This window comes from Meleagris gallopavo, chromosome 5 (genome assembly GCF_905368555.1).
Source record: "Meleagris gallopavo chromosome 5, MGAL_WU_HG_1.1, whole genome shotgun sequence".
Lineage (NCBI taxonomy): Eukaryota > Metazoa > Chordata > Aves > Galliformes > Phasianidae > Meleagris > Meleagris gallopavo.
In genome coordinates this window covers 2,573,440-2,595,586 of record NC_139408.1, presented here as the reverse complement: position 1 = coordinate 2,595,586, position 22,147 = coordinate 2,573,440, and the positions used below count along the sequence as shown (strand labels likewise).

General features: G+C 43.0%; 2 protein-coding genes across 2 annotated transcripts in view; both read right to left on the bottom strand.

The window, feature by feature from the left end:
- LGR4 (leucine rich repeat containing G protein-coupled receptor 4) overlaps positions 1 to 5,104 on the bottom strand; it is a 58,871-nt gene extending 53,767 nt beyond the window's left edge. The window contains exon 1 of the mRNA XM_085223887.1: positions 4,530 to 5,104. Coding sequence (XP_085080013.1) covers positions 4,530 to 4,714 — 185 coding nt within the window. The 5' untranslated portion in view covers positions 4,715 to 5,104. The remainder of the gene's footprint in view (positions 1 to 4,529) is intronic.
- A 3,801-nt stretch (positions 5,105 to 8,905) lies between these two features.
- LIN7C (lin-7 cell polarity scaffold C) lies at positions 8,906 to 21,818 on the bottom strand. The gene is made up of 5 exons (XM_003206091.4): positions 21,733 to 21,818; positions 16,596 to 16,714; positions 15,511 to 15,582; positions 14,968 to 15,177; positions 8,906 to 12,408 (listed from the first exon to the last, which is right to left on the bottom strand). Exons 1-5 carry the CDS (start codon positions 21,767 to 21,769, stop codon positions 12,253 to 12,255), a joined length of 594 nt encoding a protein of 197 aa, XP_003206139.1. The 5' UTR covers positions 21,770 to 21,818; the 3' UTR covers positions 8,906 to 12,252.
- Positions 21,819 to 22,147: the final 329 nt, after the last annotated feature.

Below are 22,147 nucleotides of genomic sequence, written 5' to 3'. Positions count from 1 at the left end.
CAACAAACATCCAGCTCTGCTTCCAACTGGCATCACCTGAGAAACAAAAGAAACCTCCTTCTATAGGGACAAATGTATCGCAGTTGCCTTGCCCATTATTTTTGAGATCATAAGAGATATATGTGACAAACAGCACAGCTTAATTGATTCCATGCAGAACGTGCTGCTAAATTCAGGATGAAGCCAAAATCCAGATTTTTTTTGCACTTTGATCTCTCAGCCACCTCAGTACGTTTCCAGGAAGCTCTGTCCTTGTCACAGTCCTGTAACAGTCCAATCTCTCAACAGCACAATAAAATGCATTCTCCTATTTTGGTTACAGATTTTCAAACGCGAGACGTGAGATCTGAAAATACTGGAAGCTTTCTACTTCAGCACAAGGCACTGACAGCAGCGCTAACTCACAGCTTTGAAAAACAAGGTCAGCTCTTTTGCCAGGTAGATCACATGCCATTTCTGCATGATTTAATCACACTTTCCAGGCACCAACACATGGTAGACGCTCCCCATTTGAATCGTTTGAGTGGGAAGGGACCTTTACAGGTCACCTAGTGGGACTCCCCTACAATGCACAGACACCCAAAGCTCCAGCAAGGTGCTGGCATCCCCAACCCTGACCAAACTACCATGATGTCCACAGCTGCACCCACTTCTGTGCCCACCACTGCTGGCTGCCTCTGAGTTACAAAGGGAAAGCTAACAACCGCAGCCACATTTCCAAAAGGGGATCTGTAGGGGTGGGAAAGTGCAAAAAAAACAACAAAAAAACAACAACAACAACAAAAAAAACCACCCAAAAAACCAATACCACACAACCAGAAATCTCTGTTCAGACAACAATTAGAGAATATCTTATCAAAAAACTGCAGCAGTACTTGAAAGGCAGGTATGAAAAACTACCCAAGAGAATTTCCCTATAGCAAAATCCTGGGTCAGTGCTGCAGCAGATGGTGAGCCAACCAGGTAGGGAGGCTAGCCAGGACTTCTAACGTGGGAAATGCTGCTGAAAGCTCTGTTTACCCGGGTTTCCTAACATCTAAATCCTCAGCGCCAGAACTGACAGATTTCTTTTTTCCATGTAGGGATGGTTTCTTCTCCTGTCTTACCCTATCCTGCCAATCCTCTCCCACCTCTGTCACCTATTTCCAGGATGACACAGATTTCTCCAGTTCTTCCCTCAGCTGTCTCAGACCTTCTGTCATCCCAAAAAGCCCCAAATCCACTAAGCAGCAGCTCAAAACTCAGTCCTCCTAACTGAGCAATGCTGAGGCTAACCAGCCGGCAGCCACCTTGCTGCCTCCCTTATTTGCAAAACAAGCAGCAGGCAAACCTGAGCTGTTTGCAAATTCTCCAGACCATAAACACCACATGAGCTCATGCCCGTTCCCAATACGAGGATGAGCTTTAGGAATGAGCACCAGGGCAGCAGAAAGGAGGAAAGAGCACAAGCAGTCATGGGGAGACCCTCGAGGAGCTCCCGCTCCCTGTGAAAAGGAGGATGGGTGCTCAGCCCTTCTGAAATCCAGGCCAGTAATTTTCTCCGGGTAAATAAGAGCTTATGTCCTGCAAAAATTGCTGGCTTAGATGCAGAATACAAAACAAATAAAGATCCTTGCGGAAGAAGTTTCTTTGGGTTTTGTTTTTCAGCCGTTCTACTACAGCTTCCATATTTTCCATCTCAGGCGGAGAGTTACCAGCAAATTCCTCTCGAGAACTGAAGAGCTAATTATTTACCAGCACAAACCTGCTTGCACTGAAGTCCAGTTGTTTTTTTGTTTTTTTTTCCTCCACGCTACGGACTTATCTCCATATCTGTTCCCCAAGTCACATTTACGAGCCACTGCCAGTAAGCACCCAAGAAGAAATGACATATTGCTGATATACGTGACCTCAACGTGCAAAACAAACACCAAATACCTGACAAATCATCTGTTACGGTGGGGCACCGGGCCTTTTTCTGGGAGGAAGAAAAGGAAAAGAGAGGTAGCAGCCAAACATCAAGTTTGCTGCCAACAGAAAACATTCAAAATAAAAATACGCAGCAAGCGTCGAAACAGCAACAAATTCCATGGAAGGTTCCCAGCAAACCAGGGCCAGAGGGATACCCAGAGGAGAGACAGAGGGCTGTCTGCAGCCCTTCAGAAATGAGGAATGAGGAACAGGTCAGCTCCATTCCCTGGTTCTGGAAGACAGAATAAGTTTTTTGTTACTTGCCAGCGTATCACTGGTATGTTGCACAGGCAAGTGAAAAACTAAACAGAGTAACTGTAAAACCTTCAAACCTCTCATTAGATAAGGCCTCTCTATCTCAGGAGGATGGCAATTAAGCTACATTTTCCAGAGCCTGGGCTGTGTCTGGACATCCTTTCTTCTCACATAGCAGCTCTGCTAGATGGCATCCCCTGAGCCTCCTCCAGCTCCTTGCTGTGCAGACTGGACGCCAGGGGATGCAGAGCAGCAGGCACCAGGGTACCTGATGTGTTAGAGGAAGACAGCTCTCATCTACCCACTCACTGCCTTTCAGTACCATTCTGCAAATAAAAGTGCCAGGGGACAAAAAAAAAAAAAGAAAAGAAAAAGAAAAGAAACACGCTCACTCTGCTGAATCCAAACAGTACCATATAATTTTGCCATTTATACATAAACACAGCAGGAAATTAACTCAAACACGAGACAGAGGAGGTACTTCTGCACTGCCTATGAACTGAAAAGAAGGCAATCAGCTCTCTGCAGCTGCTGGAACAACCTGCATGACAATGGGGTCAAATAGGATCCTTCCTCAATGTGACATCTTCATCCCGTGAAGCTCTGGAACAACCCACAGCCGAGGTTATAGAGACCAGCAGATAAGAGGGCTGCTTCATCCTGAACACCCAGCCCTGTGGGAAAAGTGGGTAAATGAAATCCAGCGTTTTGGGAGGCTACGGAAGAATGCAACACTGGAACACTGACAGTAAAACTGGAGTGTTTAAAACAAAAGTGACAATTGTGGGGTCAGTTCACAAAAGGACTGTGGAACAGATGGCTGTCCTGCACGCCCCTGGAAGCGGCCAGGCCCATTTCAGATATCCCTGAAGCCATTACCTGCTTTCTGTCTCCTGCAGAACACTCAGGCTATTTTATTCGTTAAGCCCAAAACAAAAATTCCAGTTCTCAAAGCAGCAACGTGAGCATGCCCCGCCGTGACTTCTTCCCACGAACGTGAATGCTTTCTAGCACGCTGTACACGAAGTGTCAGAGCAAGGCTCAGCAATGCGCTGCTCTGGCTACAAAAGCCAAACCACCACCACCACCTCAGCATTATTGCCCAGGCATATCAGCTCACCGGGTGACAGTTACATCGCAACCAAGCAGAATCCTCACCTTCATAAGCAGAAAACAGGGCAGCTGGTAATTAAGAGCTACATAAACACCTACCTAAATTATACGGAACAAATGGCTGCCCACAGCAGAAGCATCAGCTAATTACCCCTGGTCGTGTCCTCCCCGCTCCCTCCACATTCCCCTATCCAACCCATCCCCTCCAGACCTTCAGACAGCTCAGATCCAATGCTGCCACACCTCTCTGCCTTCCAAAATCCCTTCGCTGAGATGCCTGCCTTCAGCTCTCATGATTCAAGCCCTGTCTCTCCTGATTTAGAAGCAGAGCCGCTGCTCTGATACCACAATACCCCCAACGTGCTGCCTCTCAGCAACACCTCTCGATCACCAATGCCAAAACGCAGCCATGTATTTGCTCCACTACCACAGAGCACTGTTTGCCAACCTGTTCAGAGCCATCCCTGTGCTACAGACCCTGCTGCCACGGCTGTAATCACAACAAGCCCCGTAGCAGCACTAAGGGGATTTCCTAGCATCACCGTGCCGCCCGACACGGAGCACAAAAAGCTTTCTTCTCTACACACCGCTAAGACGCTTTGCCATGACACAGACGTGTCAGCTGGAGGGAGCGATTTGATTTTATTTCTTTCTTTGCCCAGCTCTCCTGGGTGCAGCCGGAACAGGTTCGGTATAGGAAGCAATAGGAAGCTTACTATTGAGCATTCTGTATGCTGAACTTCCAGCGGCCTTACTAGAGGAGTCTGATCCGAGCGCAGAGCTATTCGCGAAGGCGCACAGTTTTCGCGCTGTAAATAAGAGAAAAAGGAAAACAAACAGGGACCAACAGCATCCTTTACGATCGGCACAGCTGGGGAGCGCCTGCTCGGGTTCCAGTCACTCAGAAATAGCTCCCCGGGAGCTGACCTGCACAGCCACACCAACTTAAAGCTCTTTGTCAGCCCGATCTGCGACGGCTGCCGGTTCTTCGGACGCACCGATTCCATTTCACGAGACAACCCAACAACGCGGGAAGCCATCAAACCCAACGCAGTCCAGCGCTTCTCCCAGCAGCAGCTCCGATTCCCCACCTCCAGCACCGGAACGAGCCTCGCACCGCGAAGCGGAGCCGCGGAGCTCCTGAGGCGCTGAGCCGTCGGCGCCGCGCCCCGCTCCCACCTGCCCCCCCCCCCCCCCCGCTCCCCACTTACAGTGCGTGCGTGAATGCGCTGAGCCCCGGCGGCACCGCGGCCAACCCCCGCCCGGAGCAATCGACTCCTCGATCCCCGTCGCAGCTGCAGGAGGCCGGGCACGGTGGTGGAGAGGCCCCGCCGCTGGGCCCGGCCGAGCTGCCCAGGCCCCAGGCGACGAGGCCGAGCAACGCGAGGCACCGCATCGCCGGGCACCGTACCGCAACGCGGCACGGCCCCGCCGCAAGAAAAAAAAAAAATTAACAATAGAATAAAAACAAAAGCGACGATTTAAAATTAAAAAAATATATATATAAAAAATAATTATTATTAAAAAAAAAATAGCACCGCGGAGGAGGACAAAAAGCTCTCCCGGTCGCCGCCCCGCCCCGCCGCTCCTCAGCGCCGCAGGTAGGGCGCGGGGGCGGCCATGGCCAGCGGACCGCGGGGCGGACGCGGAGCGGAGCGCGGCACAGCCCGGCGCTCCCCCCCACACCCCTCCCGGCCTCAGTCGCTGCGAGCGGCGGCGGCGGCTGCAGCAGCTCTGCGCCCAGCGCCGAGGCGCGTATGCTAACGAGGCGGCCGCCCCCCCACTGCTATTGGTGGGAAGAGGGCGCGGGGCCGATGAATATGCAAAAAAAGGTGGAGACACGGCCAATGGGCGGAGGCGGGCGAGAAGAGGGGCGGGGCCTCGGGCCTCCCACGGCCTGGCCCCGGCGGCGCGGTGCGGCGGGAGCCGGGCGCCTCAGGCGGTGGCGCGGGAGCCGGGGACGCCGCCGTGAGGGCGGCGCCGAGCCGAGCGGAGACCTCTGGCGACCTGCCGGCCCGCCCGCCCGGCGGTTAGAGCGCGCCGCCCGCTTCCCTCGCATCTCCACACGGGCTGTGGAGGCGCGCTCAACGCCTGGACACGGAGTCACGCCGCCCCGCGTTCAGCTTCCCGCTCTCTCGTTTCTGAGGGAAAGAAGGGGAAAAAAGACCGTGCGTGTCCTCAAGCTCCCTGTGTTCGTGCCCAACACCGGAGAGGGGGGCATTAAAAGGACCCGTGTCCTGCACGCGTATCTACACAACATCCACACCAAAACAAATAAAAGCAATTGTTTTTCTATCCGGAAAAGTTGAACAGTTGAGTGCTTACCCTCTGCCAACGGTCTCACTCCACTGCCCGCACAGAATGGCTGCAGGAGCGGCAGATAATGGTTACATTTTATTCAACACCAGATGTCACCAAAAATTGCACTTCAGAATTATCACAGTTGAAAGATCAGGTCTCAAATAACCCTCAGTTCCAACAAGCATCCTCCAAAATGAAGCCCGAGGCCCATCGGCATGTTCCAGCAACAGAACCACCTGGAGCCGAGCAGAATCCAGTGATGGCACCAGTCAGCAATAAAACCCTTTTAAGCCCTTTATTAAACACACCCCAATTCAGTGCACTGCCATCACCGTTTCCTTCTGGCTTGTGATGTAAAGAAACTCCAGTTTTGCTCTATGGTGTAAAGTTAACGCCAGAGTAACTGCGCTTGCACAACAAACCAAAAAGCTGAAAATGTCACAGAGCTATTCTCCAAGGGAACACGTTCACTTTTCCATCAGTTGCTCATGTTTCCTCTGCCAACCTGCAGCCCCTGCCAAGCAGAGCTTAGCCCACGGCTTGGCTTCAGCACGCACAGGTAGAATGCAGAACCAAACCCAGACAAGAAAACCTCCAGACCTTCTTTGGGAAACATTGATGCGTTCTCTACCATTCTCTCTATTTCTACCTATTCTCTACCCTTCTCTCTTCTTAGAAAACAGAAAGGCATGTAAAAGCTGCAATAAATTCTTCAGGTTTTGAGATCATCAGCAAGGCCGAATGAAGATCGCACGATGCTTCTGCCTGGTGCACACACAGGATTTGACACACATCAACACCGATGCTTTCCAAAGGCTCTGGGCACACTTCAAATACACTTTTGGTGTAGAAGAACAAGTGGACCGCTCACCGATGAATTGCTCTTTTAATTTGAAAAATTTCCAACATTTCTTCTGAAGATGCTCTTGTATTTACTGAAAGATGTTCCTACACAGTTACCAAATGGCAGTGTGACACATCTAGTGCCAGCAGCAGCTCAGACAGACACATTCTACACATGTACTTTGTTCAAGTATTATAACCTCAATTTCTTAGCAACTCCACTCCAAGCATGCTTGAGATCACATTAAAAAAAGAAAAGAAAAGAAACATGGCTACTCCAGGCTCTGATTCAACTGGATTATGGATATGAGTCTACCAAAAAATAATGGATTTTTAAATAAGTGAGAGCCACACTCACTCTTGTGGCCCCTTGGAGGTATTAAAAAATTAAAAAATAAATAAATAAATAGTGCTTCAAAATAAATCACAGAAACCACAGAGGAAATCAAAAGGAGAAAAAAAAAGAGAGCTTATCTACTGTATTTTCACTTCAGTTTTCTTCAGCCACAAGCCATACAATTTCTTAGCAATAGAATGAGGCCCTCTGGAGCCAAACTATTTGCTCTGTGTCTGTATACTGCAAAATACAATAGTATCCTGAACTCCCAGATGCTATTGAAATACACCTAACATAATAAATCACCAAATTCTGCACTTTACTCACTGCCACTGGAAGCAGGTGAGAGCTGTGATGACTGCACTGCTGCTAGCCAGCCCGTCTCCATCGCAGATTAGATTTTGTTCAGACAATGCCACTGCACTGCTCCAGCAGAAAAGCAGAGCTGTGATTAGATAAGAACCACGTGCAGGTGATTTTACTTACCTCTGGAAGCACACAAGTCAAAGCCAGTGTTCAGGAAGATGTTTTATTGTTGGTGGGTTCCTTCCCCTCACCCTGTCGCTTTGCTCTAGATTTAGCCTCTAGATAACCAAGGAGAAATTAGAAACATGGAGTAACTTACCTTCTTTAAATCCTTAGACAGATGATGGACAAAAATCCACTAACTTTTTAAAAATTGGGTAATTTACGTAACCATATTTGTCTCCTATGCTATCAACTCACATTAACTAGTCAGGAAAGCAGAATACTGTACGTATAAACGATGGAAGAGGTAGAAGGAAATTAACCACTGAGGGAGCAAATGGTTGTTTAAACATCTTTTCTCAATAGGACATATCATTTAAATGTAAGCCACAAGCCCAAATATTAAAATACATCAATATTACTCCATTAATTAGAGACGTTCCTGGTAGGAAAACAATTTTCAATACATCAAGCTATAGAATTAAACAGACACAGGATTTGTTTGAAGCAAGTCCCACCCACCTTGCATAGTAACATAGCTCTTAAAGTGGATTCCAATTAAGATTTTAAAAGAAAGGATCATGGAAACTCAGTCTGCTCCACACCTTCAGCTTCTATGCAACTTCAAGCAGTTGGTCTATCCACCATGGTCACACCTTTCCTTGCACCGGCACAATTCCTTTGACAATTCCTTTCTGTTCAGGCAACAGAAAGAAACTCAAAAAATTAAGTCAAATATCTCTGCTAGGATACCAAATTCAATCTGCTCAGTACAGAGTACTGAGTACTTAAATAAATAAATTAATTAATTAAAAAAAAAAATCAGTGAATGCCAGCACAAGCAAGCATACAGTTGAGGACAAAAAGCTGGCAGGAATACAGCAGCCTGGCTGCCTCGATTTACGTTAATACACAGCCAGACTCAGATATGCAACTTTTGCTTTTTCACAGTTTTTCTCTAAGAATCTGAACCATACTAAAGTAGAACTTAGGTAGCCAGATCATGCGAATATATCATTTTTAAAACCAAATTGAAAATGTGGTTGTATTTCCAGTTCTGTTATCCATCTTCTATATATTTATATAAATTATTTTTATTTGATTTTTTACACATCGTCAATTTGCAGTCTAGCTTACCTATATGAAAAAAATCCTTTTGCATTCCAAACTGAAGCATTTCTCCCGCCTTTATCTCCGTTCATAACTTCAGGCACATTTTTCTTAAAGACCTCACAAGGTCTTTAAGCGAGGAATTAGAGATATTTAACATCTCATTACCAGAGATACTTGCTTCAAACAATTAAAAGATAATATCTGACTCAGAATAATATGCACCATGTAAGCTCATGCAGTTGAAACTAAGAAGGTCTCAAAAAATGCAGGAGGCCCAAGATGCTACGTATACTTTACAGCATTCTAATTCTCATCTCTCCAACAATTCACAAAACCTAGGGCAGAAAAGGGAAGATTCACAAGCAACCAGGAAAAACTAAAAACCAGGATTTGAAGTTTTTCTTTGCACGCCCACACACGCACAGTTTACACTACGCCCCAGAGATTATAAACACCCAACTACAGCTGCATGAAAATAGTACCAAATATGGAAACTCAGGGAAAAAAAAAATACACAGAAAACAATGCATGTGAAACTTAACTTTTATTTTTCTGTTGATAAAACCCAAAGATTCCTCACAGCAGCAATAGATGCAGATCTGCAGAAATGATATCTCTTCTTAAACTGTTTGCATACCCAAAGATATCAAGTGTGTAGGGACTGCATATTAACACAGTACAGGCACTGCTCAGTAGTAAAAGAAATTAAGCTTGTTGGTGAATCTTAATCCACCCTTTCCTTACTGCTATAGGTTTTCATAGTACTAAACATGACTGTTAATGAGTTTTCTGCTTTTTTTTTTTTGTCATTATTGCATTAAAAAGCTTTTTAATTAAATGCTACAATTTATATGGCCAGGTACCCTTCCCCACATTTTGTAGTGGATGACAAGCTGTATCCAAATGCTACACTTCAGAAGGATAATGCTATTGCATTCAGTAGCTCCAGCTACACTAAAGTAAGTTACCTTAGAGTAACAGAAACCATTGCTTTGTTCAGTAACGCCAAGGGATACAGGTTCTAAAAAAAACACATTTCTACCTCGTATCCATACCTTTAATATTTATATATATATTTTTAATATAGCTCTAAAACAAAGATCTACTATCTTACAATTAAATTAAAACACATCCACGATTGCGCTACCTAGTGATTTTGGTCTCAGTATTTTAAACATTAGTTGTTCCATAAAAATATACAATTCAACAGCATGGTCCTACCAGTGACATGAGGCCTTTAGATAGAGGCCTATGACAGATAATACACCATGCAATTCAGTGCTCAATATCATCTAAATGTTAAATATTTATACTGTATTTTCAAACTATCAGTATCTTTAAAATCCCAACTTCTATTTGCAGGCTTACCATGCTTACAAACATGCAGAAAGGAAATACGTTTCTCACTGGCCTGTCGTGATCACATTTTTTTTTTTTCTTCTCCAGCAAATCAACTGAAAATGCACAAACCTCATGCTGTCATTTTTAGATCCTTAACCATTTACTTTCTTCCACATACTTGATTATTTCACAACAGACTGTACTGCTCCACGCGAACAAACTAGGGAACAGTCAAATGGTCAGAACTGCACTTTTCAGTTTAAGCCTCTAAGAATCAAACTGCTAATAATCAATTAGGATGCGCTCATAGCTGCCATACAAGTGAACAGACTCCAGTAGACAATCAAGTTAATTATAGATATATACCAAAAAGTGAAGCTTTTAAAATCAAGTATGCAAGTACAGCATCAAACCTGGTAGTTCCAAGAAGCGTACCTCTGTCCAGATAAAGTTTTTCAAAATGGCACACCAAAAGCATGCCACCATCAACCAGACTCGAGCAAAGACATGTAGCACTTTAACTGGAGGCTTCTTATTACCATCCCAGCACCATTCCATATAAAGTTTTAGAGTGATGTTGATGCTACTGTTTCTACAACCGTGAGCCCTTCAAATCAGAAGCAGTTCAGTGATAAGTCCCAAACAAGTTCACCCCAGGGTTACTTGACATGTAAGCCTCAGAGTGTTTTACTCTTACGGATGCAACAATACGTGATTTTGGTACTAACTACTCCAAGTCCTGCACAGTTACTCTGTATATATGATTACAATAAGACATACTAAAACCACAAAGGAGTTATGACCATTAAAATGAACTCTTTTAAAACAGCAGAAAGTCAGGGAAGCGCCTGAAATTCTTTTGAAAGCATTAACATATCTTCAGTCTCTGAATATAAAAATACATATAGTCAACCCAGAACTGCAAAGGCAGTTAACCCCCTTAACTGCTTGAAAATCAGTACAAAACAATGTAAGTTACAGGAATGATTGTTGTAATAACTCACAAATTTGCAAAGTCATTATACGAGAACACCAATTGTACATTATTTACAGGTGAGGTAATAAAATTTCCAGAGTAACAAATTATGATTTAGCAGAAGTGTAAAAAATAACGTACTCACCAAAACATTATAAAATCTGGTAATTGTTATCAGCTATGCAGTTGATCACGATTACTTTTTGTAGTCGATATATAACATGTTCTTAAGAAAAGTGCCACAATACTGCTACATAAAAATCTTTTTTTGCAAAATAATTCAGCAAGAAAACTGAAGATGTTAAATGAAAAAACAGAATAGGGACAAAGGGATGTCAACTGTAGAAACAGGTCTTATTAAATGCATTTGAAAAACCTTTGAATTTGAATTTGTTTGCACGCTTAGAGGTCTAATATGAAAAAGATGCATAAAGATGCAACATACATTTTTTTAGGGTACCCTAGCTGATTTTGAAAGGATGCATTCTTTTTAAACTGTGAAAAATGCAAAGAAATTGAAAAGAAAACCTTCAAAAGAAGGGTGAACTGCCAAAGGCTGCAACTGGTGGCAAAAAATCCTGCTGGAAGCAAGTCTCTACTGACATAGTCCAGAGATCAGCACTGGGGTCCATAGTGCTTAACAGATTCATTAATAACAGGGCGACGGGACAGACTACACTCCCTGCATGCCATTCCAATGAACCTTGGGAGGCTGCAGAAATGAACAATCAGGAAGCTCAAAAAGCAAAAGAAAGTGCAAGTCTTACACCTGGAGAGGAACGATCTACACCAGCATGGCTGGTGGCTGAGCAGCTGGAAAACAGCCTTGCAGACAAAGATACCAAATTGCTTACAAGTCACTAACGTATCACTGCAGCAAGGAAGGCCAATGGCTTACTGGTCTGCAGCAAGTCAAGGGGAGTGATGCTTCTCTTCCACTCAGCTTTTAGGAGATGTAATTGATGTGACCACCTTTGGGTTCCTCAGTGCAAGACAGACATGTCCACGACATACAAGATCCTGTCCAGAGAAGGGGCAGAAAGTTGATTCAAGTGATTGGAGCATCTGACAAACAAGGAGAGGCTGAGACAACTGAGACTGTCTAGCCTGGAGAAGAGAAGGCTCAAGGGTGTTCTTAACAAGATGTGTAAATGCCTGATACGGAAGAATTAAAACAAAAGAAGAACAGACTCTTCTCAGCAGTACCCAGTGACAGGACAAGAGGCAACAGCCGTAAACTATAATATAAGCAGCTCCATTTAAACAGAAAGACATATCTTTTAGCACGAGGGAGATCAAAACACTAGAACAGGTTGCCCAGAGATTTTGCAGAGTTTCCATCCTTGGAGATGCTCAAAACCCATCACAGCCCTAAACAACCTGCTCTAGCCAACCATCCTCTAAGCAGGGCTACGTAATCCCCAAGAGTCCTTTGCAACCTCACTCATTCTACAGTTCTATGAAAATGACAGTAACTTATGTACCCCTGGCACTGCACTGACCAAACTATACAATGTCAAGGGCGTGTATCTTCTTGAAGTTATTGCATTCAACATTAGTTTTGCTGCCTGCGTTTCGCTGATCTCATTTTTTCAAATCTTGACTCCATTTCTTCCAGGACCTTCGGTGTGTATCGTACAACCAATTTGACCTTTCCTTGGGCTGCCTTCAGTAGTTCTACTGCTTTCTCATGGTGTTCACCTTCGACGCTCTGCAAAGCGTAAGTCATTAAGTATCATATTAGTGAAAACATACACTGAAAACACACTTGTTCCATTTTTCTGTGTCTACATAGTCAATTAAAATATTCTAATTTCAAAACTTCACAAGAACATCATCCAAGCTTGGGGTTTACTCTCCGGCAAATCACCACAGAGTGATGATAAATTTACCAATCGGTTTTAAGAAGAGTAGTGCAAAACTTCTGGTTATGCTTATGTTAAGTCTTTACATACATTTACGTCAAATAAGTGAAGTAGGAAGAACAATAAGCAATTTTGAAATAGCACTCAAAAAATCAACAGCTTCAGAACACTTTGTCTTTTAGTCTGAGACGGCTTTTCTTCTATAGTCATGCACTTTATAGTCGTCCTCAATTTGCCTAATGAGCTACTTCAAATTATCTTGCATTTAGCTAAGGACAAGAGCCCACAGACAACTGCAAGATAGCATAGGATAACATCAAAAAGGCAGCTATGACAAAGCAAATCACTGTCTACTGGACACCTGCAACAGAACACATAACAGGCAGTGTACTGTTTATCTTAGCACTCCATACATGTCTTATCTTAAGTGCAAGGTACTCAAATTAACTTCCTGTAAACTCATTAAGAACCACCTAGCCCCATGCTCTCCCCCCCAACAAGACAGAACAGATTAAAAAACAAACAAGTAACCCTTTACTAAACCAACTCTCAGGTTTTATTACTAGATTCATCTGATGATAACATTTCAGCAACAATTCTCAGCAACTTCATCCAAATATACACTCCTAGGTAGCACACATCTTATCAGCACAACTTATTTCTCCCAAACTTATCAAACACAGCAATGGGACTACCCCAAGCCTACCTCCCACTGGTGCTATTAGAAGCTAGAAGGCAGGTGATGTACCTGTTGATTGGAGGGTTTCCCCGTTACTACAAAGTTACTTACAGAAAGAAAGACAACAGTTAAAAAAAAAAAACAAACACCCAAGTTATTTCTCTTCTGTTAGACAACACATACATTTGAATGTTTTCACGTTTGTTATTTAAGTCGATGTGGTGGTTGTTCCAATAAAAAACTACTAATAAAAAGTTTGTGAAGTCTTAGTGTCAACTGTGCCAAAGCATATAAAATTCTCCAGTACACTTAAAATCTCCCAGTGTGAAAAGAGCAAAAAAACAAAAAACAAAACCAAACCACCACAAGAAGAGTTTTAAGACACACCCACTGCCAGCCCGGCAGCAGCAAATTACTTCTTAAGTATTAAATTAGCAAGTATGATTACAAGAATGTCCATCATATATCAAGATGACAGTAATTAATCTGCAAACATCAAAAGGTTTTTCCTCTGAGCCTGCTTTCTTGCAGTATTTTATTCATTCACTGTATTTTTACAATAGCTACATATATTTATACGTGCATGCACACAGATGCAGCCGTTCTTAGCTGGGATTACTGTCAAACGATCAGAGTGTTTTGGGGTGTTGTTTCTGCTTTGTGAGGGTCTGTAGGTGAGGAAGCCTCCATGAGAAAACAACCAATGCTTTATGGACAGCTGACCTGTCCCTTGATACTTTCAAATACCAGGAAGGCTAGGCCAAGGAGAGTTGCACCACTAAGGACACGATTGCTCTTACATTTCCCACGTAATAGTCAGGAGCCAAGCATGACACAGCTCTTTGCTAACAGGCAACTCCCACAGCACCAAGAACCAGCAAGTCTCGATTCCTTTCATCGTCAAAAAACCCACTCAAGCCAAGGAGCATAAAGACTTACTTCAACTCTCAGTATTAAAATAAAACTGAGTTTGAAGATGTAATTAGCATTCTAAGCATATGATGGAAGTCTCTATAAATAAATCCAGAATTTTGAGAGATTAATATGCATTTGACAAGCAGCTCTTGTAAATCAAAGCCTGCCCGTAGCCTCCTCTTTCCAGTCGTTCTGTTTTTCTTCTTGTATTGCAACTCAGCAGAAGAGGATACCTCTTAAAAATAAATAGCTACAATGGCACATCAGTCATGTACTCCTTAAAATATAAATATTTGTTTTGAAGCTTCTAGCACTTAAGTAAAGATAACATCACCTTGTTTTTCCATCTTACTACGGCTGTCATTAAGCAGTAGTGCTCTTACTGGGATAACGATGTCAAAGAGCCCCTGCTTAGTCTATGATAATGCATCATAATTTACTACTTACCTTAAAAGCTGCAGAAAACTAAGTTAAAATCTGCATCATCAAACTTGGTAAAACAGGAAGCCATAATGGCAGTTTAATACTATTTCAGAACACAACACCTACCGAATTCATACAACTTCTCAAATCTGAAACGTTGATATAAATAGTGCCATTTTCAGTTGAAAAATGTAACCAAAGCATAATCCAAGAATAGTCACTGCACAGAATTAGGTACAGAAACCTAAAGATGTTCTTGAGAGAACAAAAAGAATCAATTCTGCTAGGATCAAAAGACACCCCAAAGCTTGTGCCATGTATATTCTACATATGCCCCCAAGTGGAGACAAGTAGTTACTGCTAAAGAAAGCGCAAAATCAATTCCTACCACTCCGTTCACAGAAAGAAGCTGGTCTCCACGCTTCAGGCCTCCGTGCCTATCAGCTATACCACCAGGGATAATTCGGGAGATGTAGATGGGAGAATTTTGTTCTTTGCCTCCCATGATGTTGAATCCAAGACCTTCTTCAGTTTTTGGCAGTTCAACCACTCTGGGATGCGAATGACCTTCACTAGCAGCAAATGCAGCTACAGTGGCCTGTAGGAAATAAGATCTTCCTATTTACATGAATATAAACTCCTTAGCTTGACACAGTGAGCAGGCTGAAAAATTATTTTTATCCCAAAGTGCTAAAATATTAAGACAAATCAGATTAATTTCCTAGACAACATCAGTATAAGAGATTTAGAACTCAAAGAATAAAACATAAATGGAAGAAGCTTAAAAATAATGTTTTGTTATACCTTTTAATGGCTTCATATGCTTATCCATTTGATCAAACATCTAGATGATACACTTCTGAATTTTAAATACCTTTTCTCTGCTACCAAAGTAACAAACTACTGCATTTTACTTAAGTTTGGCATTTACCTTGGCTGTTGCATTAGCTCTCACTTCTGGGCTACTGCTGATATCCACAGTTTCATATACATGTTCATATACCTTTAAAGACAATTTAAGCATGGTGAAAACAGTTATTTCTCTGCTTAGGTAACATAACAATCAGTTACAACTTAAAAGTGCATAAGTGAAAAAAAAAAAAAAAAAAAACCAAACACCTGTAACAAATGAATCCCTGCTGGACTGCAAGGTGCCAAGTAAGAATCTACTGTACTATGAAGAAATAACTCTCAGTATCTTTACTGCTCAGTCAAATCGCACACATTCTAGGTCTCAACCCAAATCCTCTTCCTTGGTAAACATGCAGACCTCACCATGACACCTGACAGCAGATATGGGTGACTACCTTCTTATATTTGATTCAACCTAGGACTTTCCCATAAGGATGCATGAAAAATTATGCAAGGGTGGCTCTTCAAAGCTCACCCAACGATCAAGCCCTCCCCTTAAAACCTGTATTTTCCTTCACCTGACACAACTGACTGAATATCTAAAGAAAAGAAAGGCTATTGAAATCACAAAGGCCATAAGAATTCTAATGCTAAGTGATAGCTAACCCAACAAACACAGTCCTTCATAGAGGACTTCCATGTCTACAAACAGATCTTGCAAATCATTGCAGGTGTTATCAGCAGTGGTAACACCATCACCAAAAACAATAGGAGAACACATTCAACCATCTCAAATCTCTGAAACAGCATCCGGAATGAAGATGAGGTGTGCGAAGCTATGATGCCAACCTGGCTTAAAAGAAGAGGCAATTCATACTTTGCCCATTCTTACCAGCCAACAGGATAACAAGACACTACTAGATGCCAGCAAGGGAAAACTCTCATCATAACCTCCAAGGAGCAATTTGTTTCTGAGCCACTATTCAATACAACACACCTGCACTACCCTAAATTGTTTTCTTTTCAACTTGTAAAAAATATGGAGCTTAACAGAAGAAGACTTAAGTCAAATTCAGTTCTATAAAAAAAAAAAATGTTGTCCCATTGAACATTTTTAAAAGTACCACTTTTAATGCAAGCTAATTGTTTGCACAGTTAACTTACCTCCCTCACAGCATTACAGAATTCACTTTGAAGGACCCTTTGCAAAGCCTGTAATTTCTGTGGTGGCACTTCTCCACTTCTCTGTAATTTTTCCAGCAACTCAATTGCTCTGCAGATATCTACAGGGGAAAAAAAAAAAAAAAAAAAGCACTTGTAATAAGGAATGCCTGAAAAGAACCTACTGGTGGTTTGTTTGCTTTTGTTTTTCAAGCTAAGTTAATGCAGTAGTCTGTATGTGCTTGTGTACACCTTACAATTCCATTGCAGTTTCATTTCTTCCATACCACTATGTATCAACAAAATATTAGAATAAAGCACCTTATTTTCAGGCTGTTTAGATCAAACACAGCAATGCAGCCCTCTAAATATCTAGAGGTACCACAACCACATCTGTATTTTAAATAATTTCATCTTTCCTTGAAATCAGGCTGAAATATTTCCTTGACAAGAAATACTAGCAACATTTTGCATGCATAAAACTTCACAATGTACGTAACGCATGGCTATCAAATTGTTAAAGCCATCTATAGTATTGGCAAGCATGCTAACACTCCTTGTACATTCAGAAACTAGTTTACCAGAAATACACCCAACGGTTTCCTTACAAATAAGGCCAACTCAGGCATGTAATTATATTAATTGGTTGCCAAACAGCAGCTGGAATCATAAAAACTTGATTAAACCTCATATCAGTTTGAAAATACTTTCTTACTTCCTCCACCTGCAATGTATCTAATTTATCACAGCACGAGGAAAAAGAGCCCAAACTCCTCAATCATCTCTGCTGAGTGTTCTGTAGTCAGAATCCCAAACCCAACATTTTTTCCCAGTTTTTTTTTTTTTTGACATTTCCTGAAAGATCACACTGTCAGTGAAACCAAAATCTCATCTGAAGGATTTGATTTCAAGACCAATACCAATCAAGATGGGCATCAAACATGACATCGAAGCTATGTGACCTTCTGCAGGCAGCTCTTCAAGAGTAGAAAGGATTAATATTCCTCACTTGCATTTCTAGAGCGACCACTCTTCTGAACCACATAAGTCCTTGAACAGAAGTAGAACAGTCTCTCAGAAAAGCAGACAGACGTTATGGCCTTCATTATCACAAAGGCACACAGAAGCAGTGATTAATCTACTACGTTAACAAGGCATAGATCAGTTTAGAAGATGAAGAAGTCTGGAACATGATTATGCCCTAAATGCATTACTTCCCTTTTTCCATAATTAACCCTCAGGGAATCATCTTTCACGTGGAACATCTTCTGTGCTGCCACAGTGCCCCTAAATAGACAAGCAACAGCCGCAAACTTTAAGACCACAAACGTGGAAGAGAGAAGTTGTAACAACCAATGCCCATCCTGTAATGCTCTGAAATTAAGGTGTGCTGACAGAAGGTAACCCACAGTTCATGCTGCCCACTTCTGTGAGGTGTCAGTCTGGTATCTCACAGACACTAACAGCAGCTGGTAGAGTCAATTAGAGATGGTATGACGGAACTTCTTCCACTAGCACTGTGTTTGTATCACAGACTGGACAGAAATCATTCATGGAACAGCACCCAAATATTACAGCTGCAATCGCACACATCGCTTCAGATGAGAGCTCAAGTTCATCTTCATTACCTGGGAGGCATTTCATAGTTTTTAAGAGAATCAGGTATCTAAAGCAAATAAGTATCACAATTGAAATGCTAGCTATTGCTAACTCCAAGCCTACCGTATTTGCTGCATATTTGTACAAAAACTACAACATGAAAAAAATGCTTTTGATCTCCTAATACACATTTGGCATTTTATTTAGCTCCCAAAACATTTGGTGAAAAGAAAGACAGAAAAATTATCAGTCACACATATGCTATCTTAATTATGTAAATCCATAAATATTCTCAGTAAACCCTATGTTCAGCATCAATAGTACAAACTCTCTTTCATCTCATGAAGTCTCATACTGAACAGCTTGAAGTAGAATGATAAACAAATGAAAGGAAGAATCTGTTCACATCCTTTGGCAATAGCAGGAGTTCCGATCCTGCAACACTCCATATATTCACAGAAAGTCTGCTAAGTATGTAAATAACAGTATAGCTATCAAATACTCACAGATGTTTGCAGACAAACGACTGTTTCAGGCATATGAAGAGCACGATTCTACACAGCAGCTCTCACGACCTGTGGTCTGTGAATCATGTTAAGCTGTGATGTGTATGAAATTATCTAACAGTTTGATTAGAAGACTGGAAGAAATTTTTTTAAGTGACAGAAGTCTACAAATCAAAAGAGTAGCTGCAGTAACCAGCGTTCAAGAACTCCACTCACCGATTTCTCTTCTTTTATAACCTCAATGTTTTCTCAATAAACTGAATGTACTCCCTACCTGGGTCTCCTAAGAGCTGAATTCTTTGACTGTGCAGCCTTTTATAGCCTAAGGTAAAACTGGCTAGCTTGTCAGCTGTCTTTTAGAAAGCACAGCTTGACAAGAAGGTACTGAGAGTACACATAGGTTGGACATGAAGAAGATTCCTGCTAGATGAAACTAACACAGAATATACATTTACTTGTTTTTAGAACTGCTGTCAGACCAAAGGACTGAACTATTAATGTAAAAACCCAAAGCAATTCCTACAGCTGTTTGTGGAGAAGGAAGATGGTTGATTATCCTGTTGACACAGCCTGCCTCCTTGTGAGCAACACTCAATGTCATCAGCTGAAAGCTGTCCTCCTCACAGAATTACAGTTTAGCCAACGTATCAAAACCAGACACAGACACGAGTTCTATTCCCATGATGGATTTCAAGAAGGAAAAACATAAATACAGAAGTAAGCAATTAAAGATAAAAAAAATAGAAAAACAAAACAAAAAAAGACCCTCATCATAAACCATCACATAATTGAAAATTTCTCTTTTAGTCTTTACAGCATTTTTAGATCAGCTCTTCAAGTTCTTGTTTTGGTGGGTATTTTTTTCTTTTTTTTTTGTGATTGCAGGATAATAATTTGAAGTCTTGAAAGAAAAATGCATTTAAATGCACATTCCCCAGATGCCTCGCAGTCATGTTGGCCTGCATTTGAACACTCTGGTGAATCCCATCTGCCTATATGGGCCTGAGTAGATAGAGCTACCCCAGGCAACACTACAGGCTTGGGGAGGAGTGGCTGGAAAGCTGCCTGATGGAAAGGGACCTTGGTGTACTGATGGACAGTCATGGCATGAATATGAGCCAGCAGTGTGCCCAGGTGGCCAAGAAGGCCGATGGCATCCTGGCTTGTATCAGGAATGGGGTGGTGAGCAGGACCAGGGAAGTCATCCTGTCCCTGAACTCGGCACTGGTGAGGCCTCACCTCGAGTCCTGTGTTCAGTTTTGGGCACCTCAGTACAGAAAGGACATGGAGGTGCTGGAGCAGGTCCAATGTGGTGGGAAAAAAAAAAAAAAATACAGCAACAGCGAGATGCCACCACTCCTTGGTTTGGTGTGTGAACAAAACACAGGAGAAAACAGCATCCTCATAAACACTCCTGTGGAACCACTTCTGCTGCTTGCATTCAAATAGCCTAAGGTACCCATAGATTTTCCACACATCACTATCAAACAGTAAGAGTAATTTGTAAGTGTTCAACACTGTTACGTCCCTGCACTCCAGCAAATTTGGGTAGTGGTTTTGTGTGATGAAGCTTGGAAGAAGGAACAGAAGGAGAGAATTGTCAATTGCCCTGATGATAAACATATGGTAACCATTTTAAATCAGCACATTTTCTGCACTAATCTCTCTTTTTATATGCTGTATGCCAACAACATTAGTGATGTTCATTTCTGAGCTGAAAATGATTCAATGTAAGGTTACCTGCAGTCAACCCCATACAATTACCCAGCAGTTGTTTAATTCTGTAAATAAAGCTCTTCCTTTTGTAGGCCGACTACACTGTGCTCCCTTTTTCTTAAAAAGAAAAAAGAAAAAAAAAAAAGCATTAAGACTAACAGCTCTTTTGTTCCACTGATCCTTAAGTAACTCCACAGATTTGTTTGTTTTCACAGCAAGAGCATAATGGAAGGGTAATGAAGTGGAGGAAGATGCAGCCTGAGGTTTAACTCCACAGCCAAAGCAAAAGCAACTCATCAACTGCCAAAGCAGCTGCCCTAATTAAAAAGCTCTGGAGCTGGGTGGGTTGATGAGCTGCCGAGTGGGAAGCAAAGTTCTCACGTAAATCCCTGCTAACAGACCTTCCCTCACACATCACGAGTGATTTGCTTGCAGAGCAGGAAGGAGGGCTGGGCACAAACAGCTGAGTTCTGTGATAGGCAGCATGTGACGATGCAGATGTGATTACACACCTACAGAGGCACTCTGAGGAATGGACCAAAGGGGATGGCAATGAGAAAACACTCAGCTCGTGCAATTACCTGCACACCACATAATCGCCATCCTTCTCAAACACACTCTAGGCGGTTTACCACAGTTTCCTAAAAGCGCTTGATAAAAGACAGCACAGATAAAAGACACTACAGAAAAAGCACACAACTAGGCTTTGTATCTTATCCGCCTCCCTAGCGGCTGTAGTTACACGTGCCACACCACACTAACGACGCAAATGAGGCTGTGAAGGCACAACAGAGCTAGGGAGAACTCGAACAAGTATAGCGAGGCTCCTGCACAAGTCCTTCGTCGATTATAAAACAGAACCGGGACCTACTGCTAAAACACAATCTAACAGGCTCAACTCAAAGCCACGAATTGAAAAGTCCTGAGAGGAACAAGGAGCTGGCATCAAGGGCGAGAGCGTCCGTGGAAACCCACTGAAACCCGAGAAAAATGTCTCCAGCTGCGCGATTAAAAATGAATGAATAAATAAATAAATAAACCCACAAAGAAGCAGGCCTAGCTAACGCACGGAAACAATCAGGGACGAAAAGAAAAAAAACAGAGGCAAAGTTCACGAAGCATCTGCTGCACGGCGCTGCCCGCCCCACAAGGAGGAAGAGCTCCCTCTGCCCGCCGCCGGCTCGGGCCCAAGGAGGCCGCGGACGGGCTGGAGTCCGGCCCTGAGACTGGGGCAGCGGCTGAAGCAGCCGGAATCGGAGAGCAGCGAATATCCGCGGAGAAAAGGGAAACGCGAAGCACACGACAGAATTCGTACTCGCCTCGCTCCAGACGCACCGGTTCACCCAGCGCCGCCATCTTGTCCTCGCCGCGGCCCCGCCGGAAGTGACGCAGCCCAGCCGGAAGGAGAAGCGAGGCGCGGCCCCGCCGTTGCCATGGCGCCGCCTGCCATGTCCTGTGTGGAAAAGCGGGCTGCGAGCCGGCCAGGCCGGTGTGGGATAAATAAAGCAGTCTTGACTGAAATAGCTAATGTTTGTCGTGTTTCCTCGCTCAACCACTCCTACTCCCCATTAACACACAAGAAGCACCGCCTACGGAGCGCGTATCTGTTCATGCGCCATGAGTGCCCCTGAAGACAGCATGATATATAAATCCATTTCTGCCCGTGGGAAATGTGCAGCGTGTGGTTTGCGTGTCTGTTTGGCACCGGGCTTGTCTACGTGTGGGGCTAACACT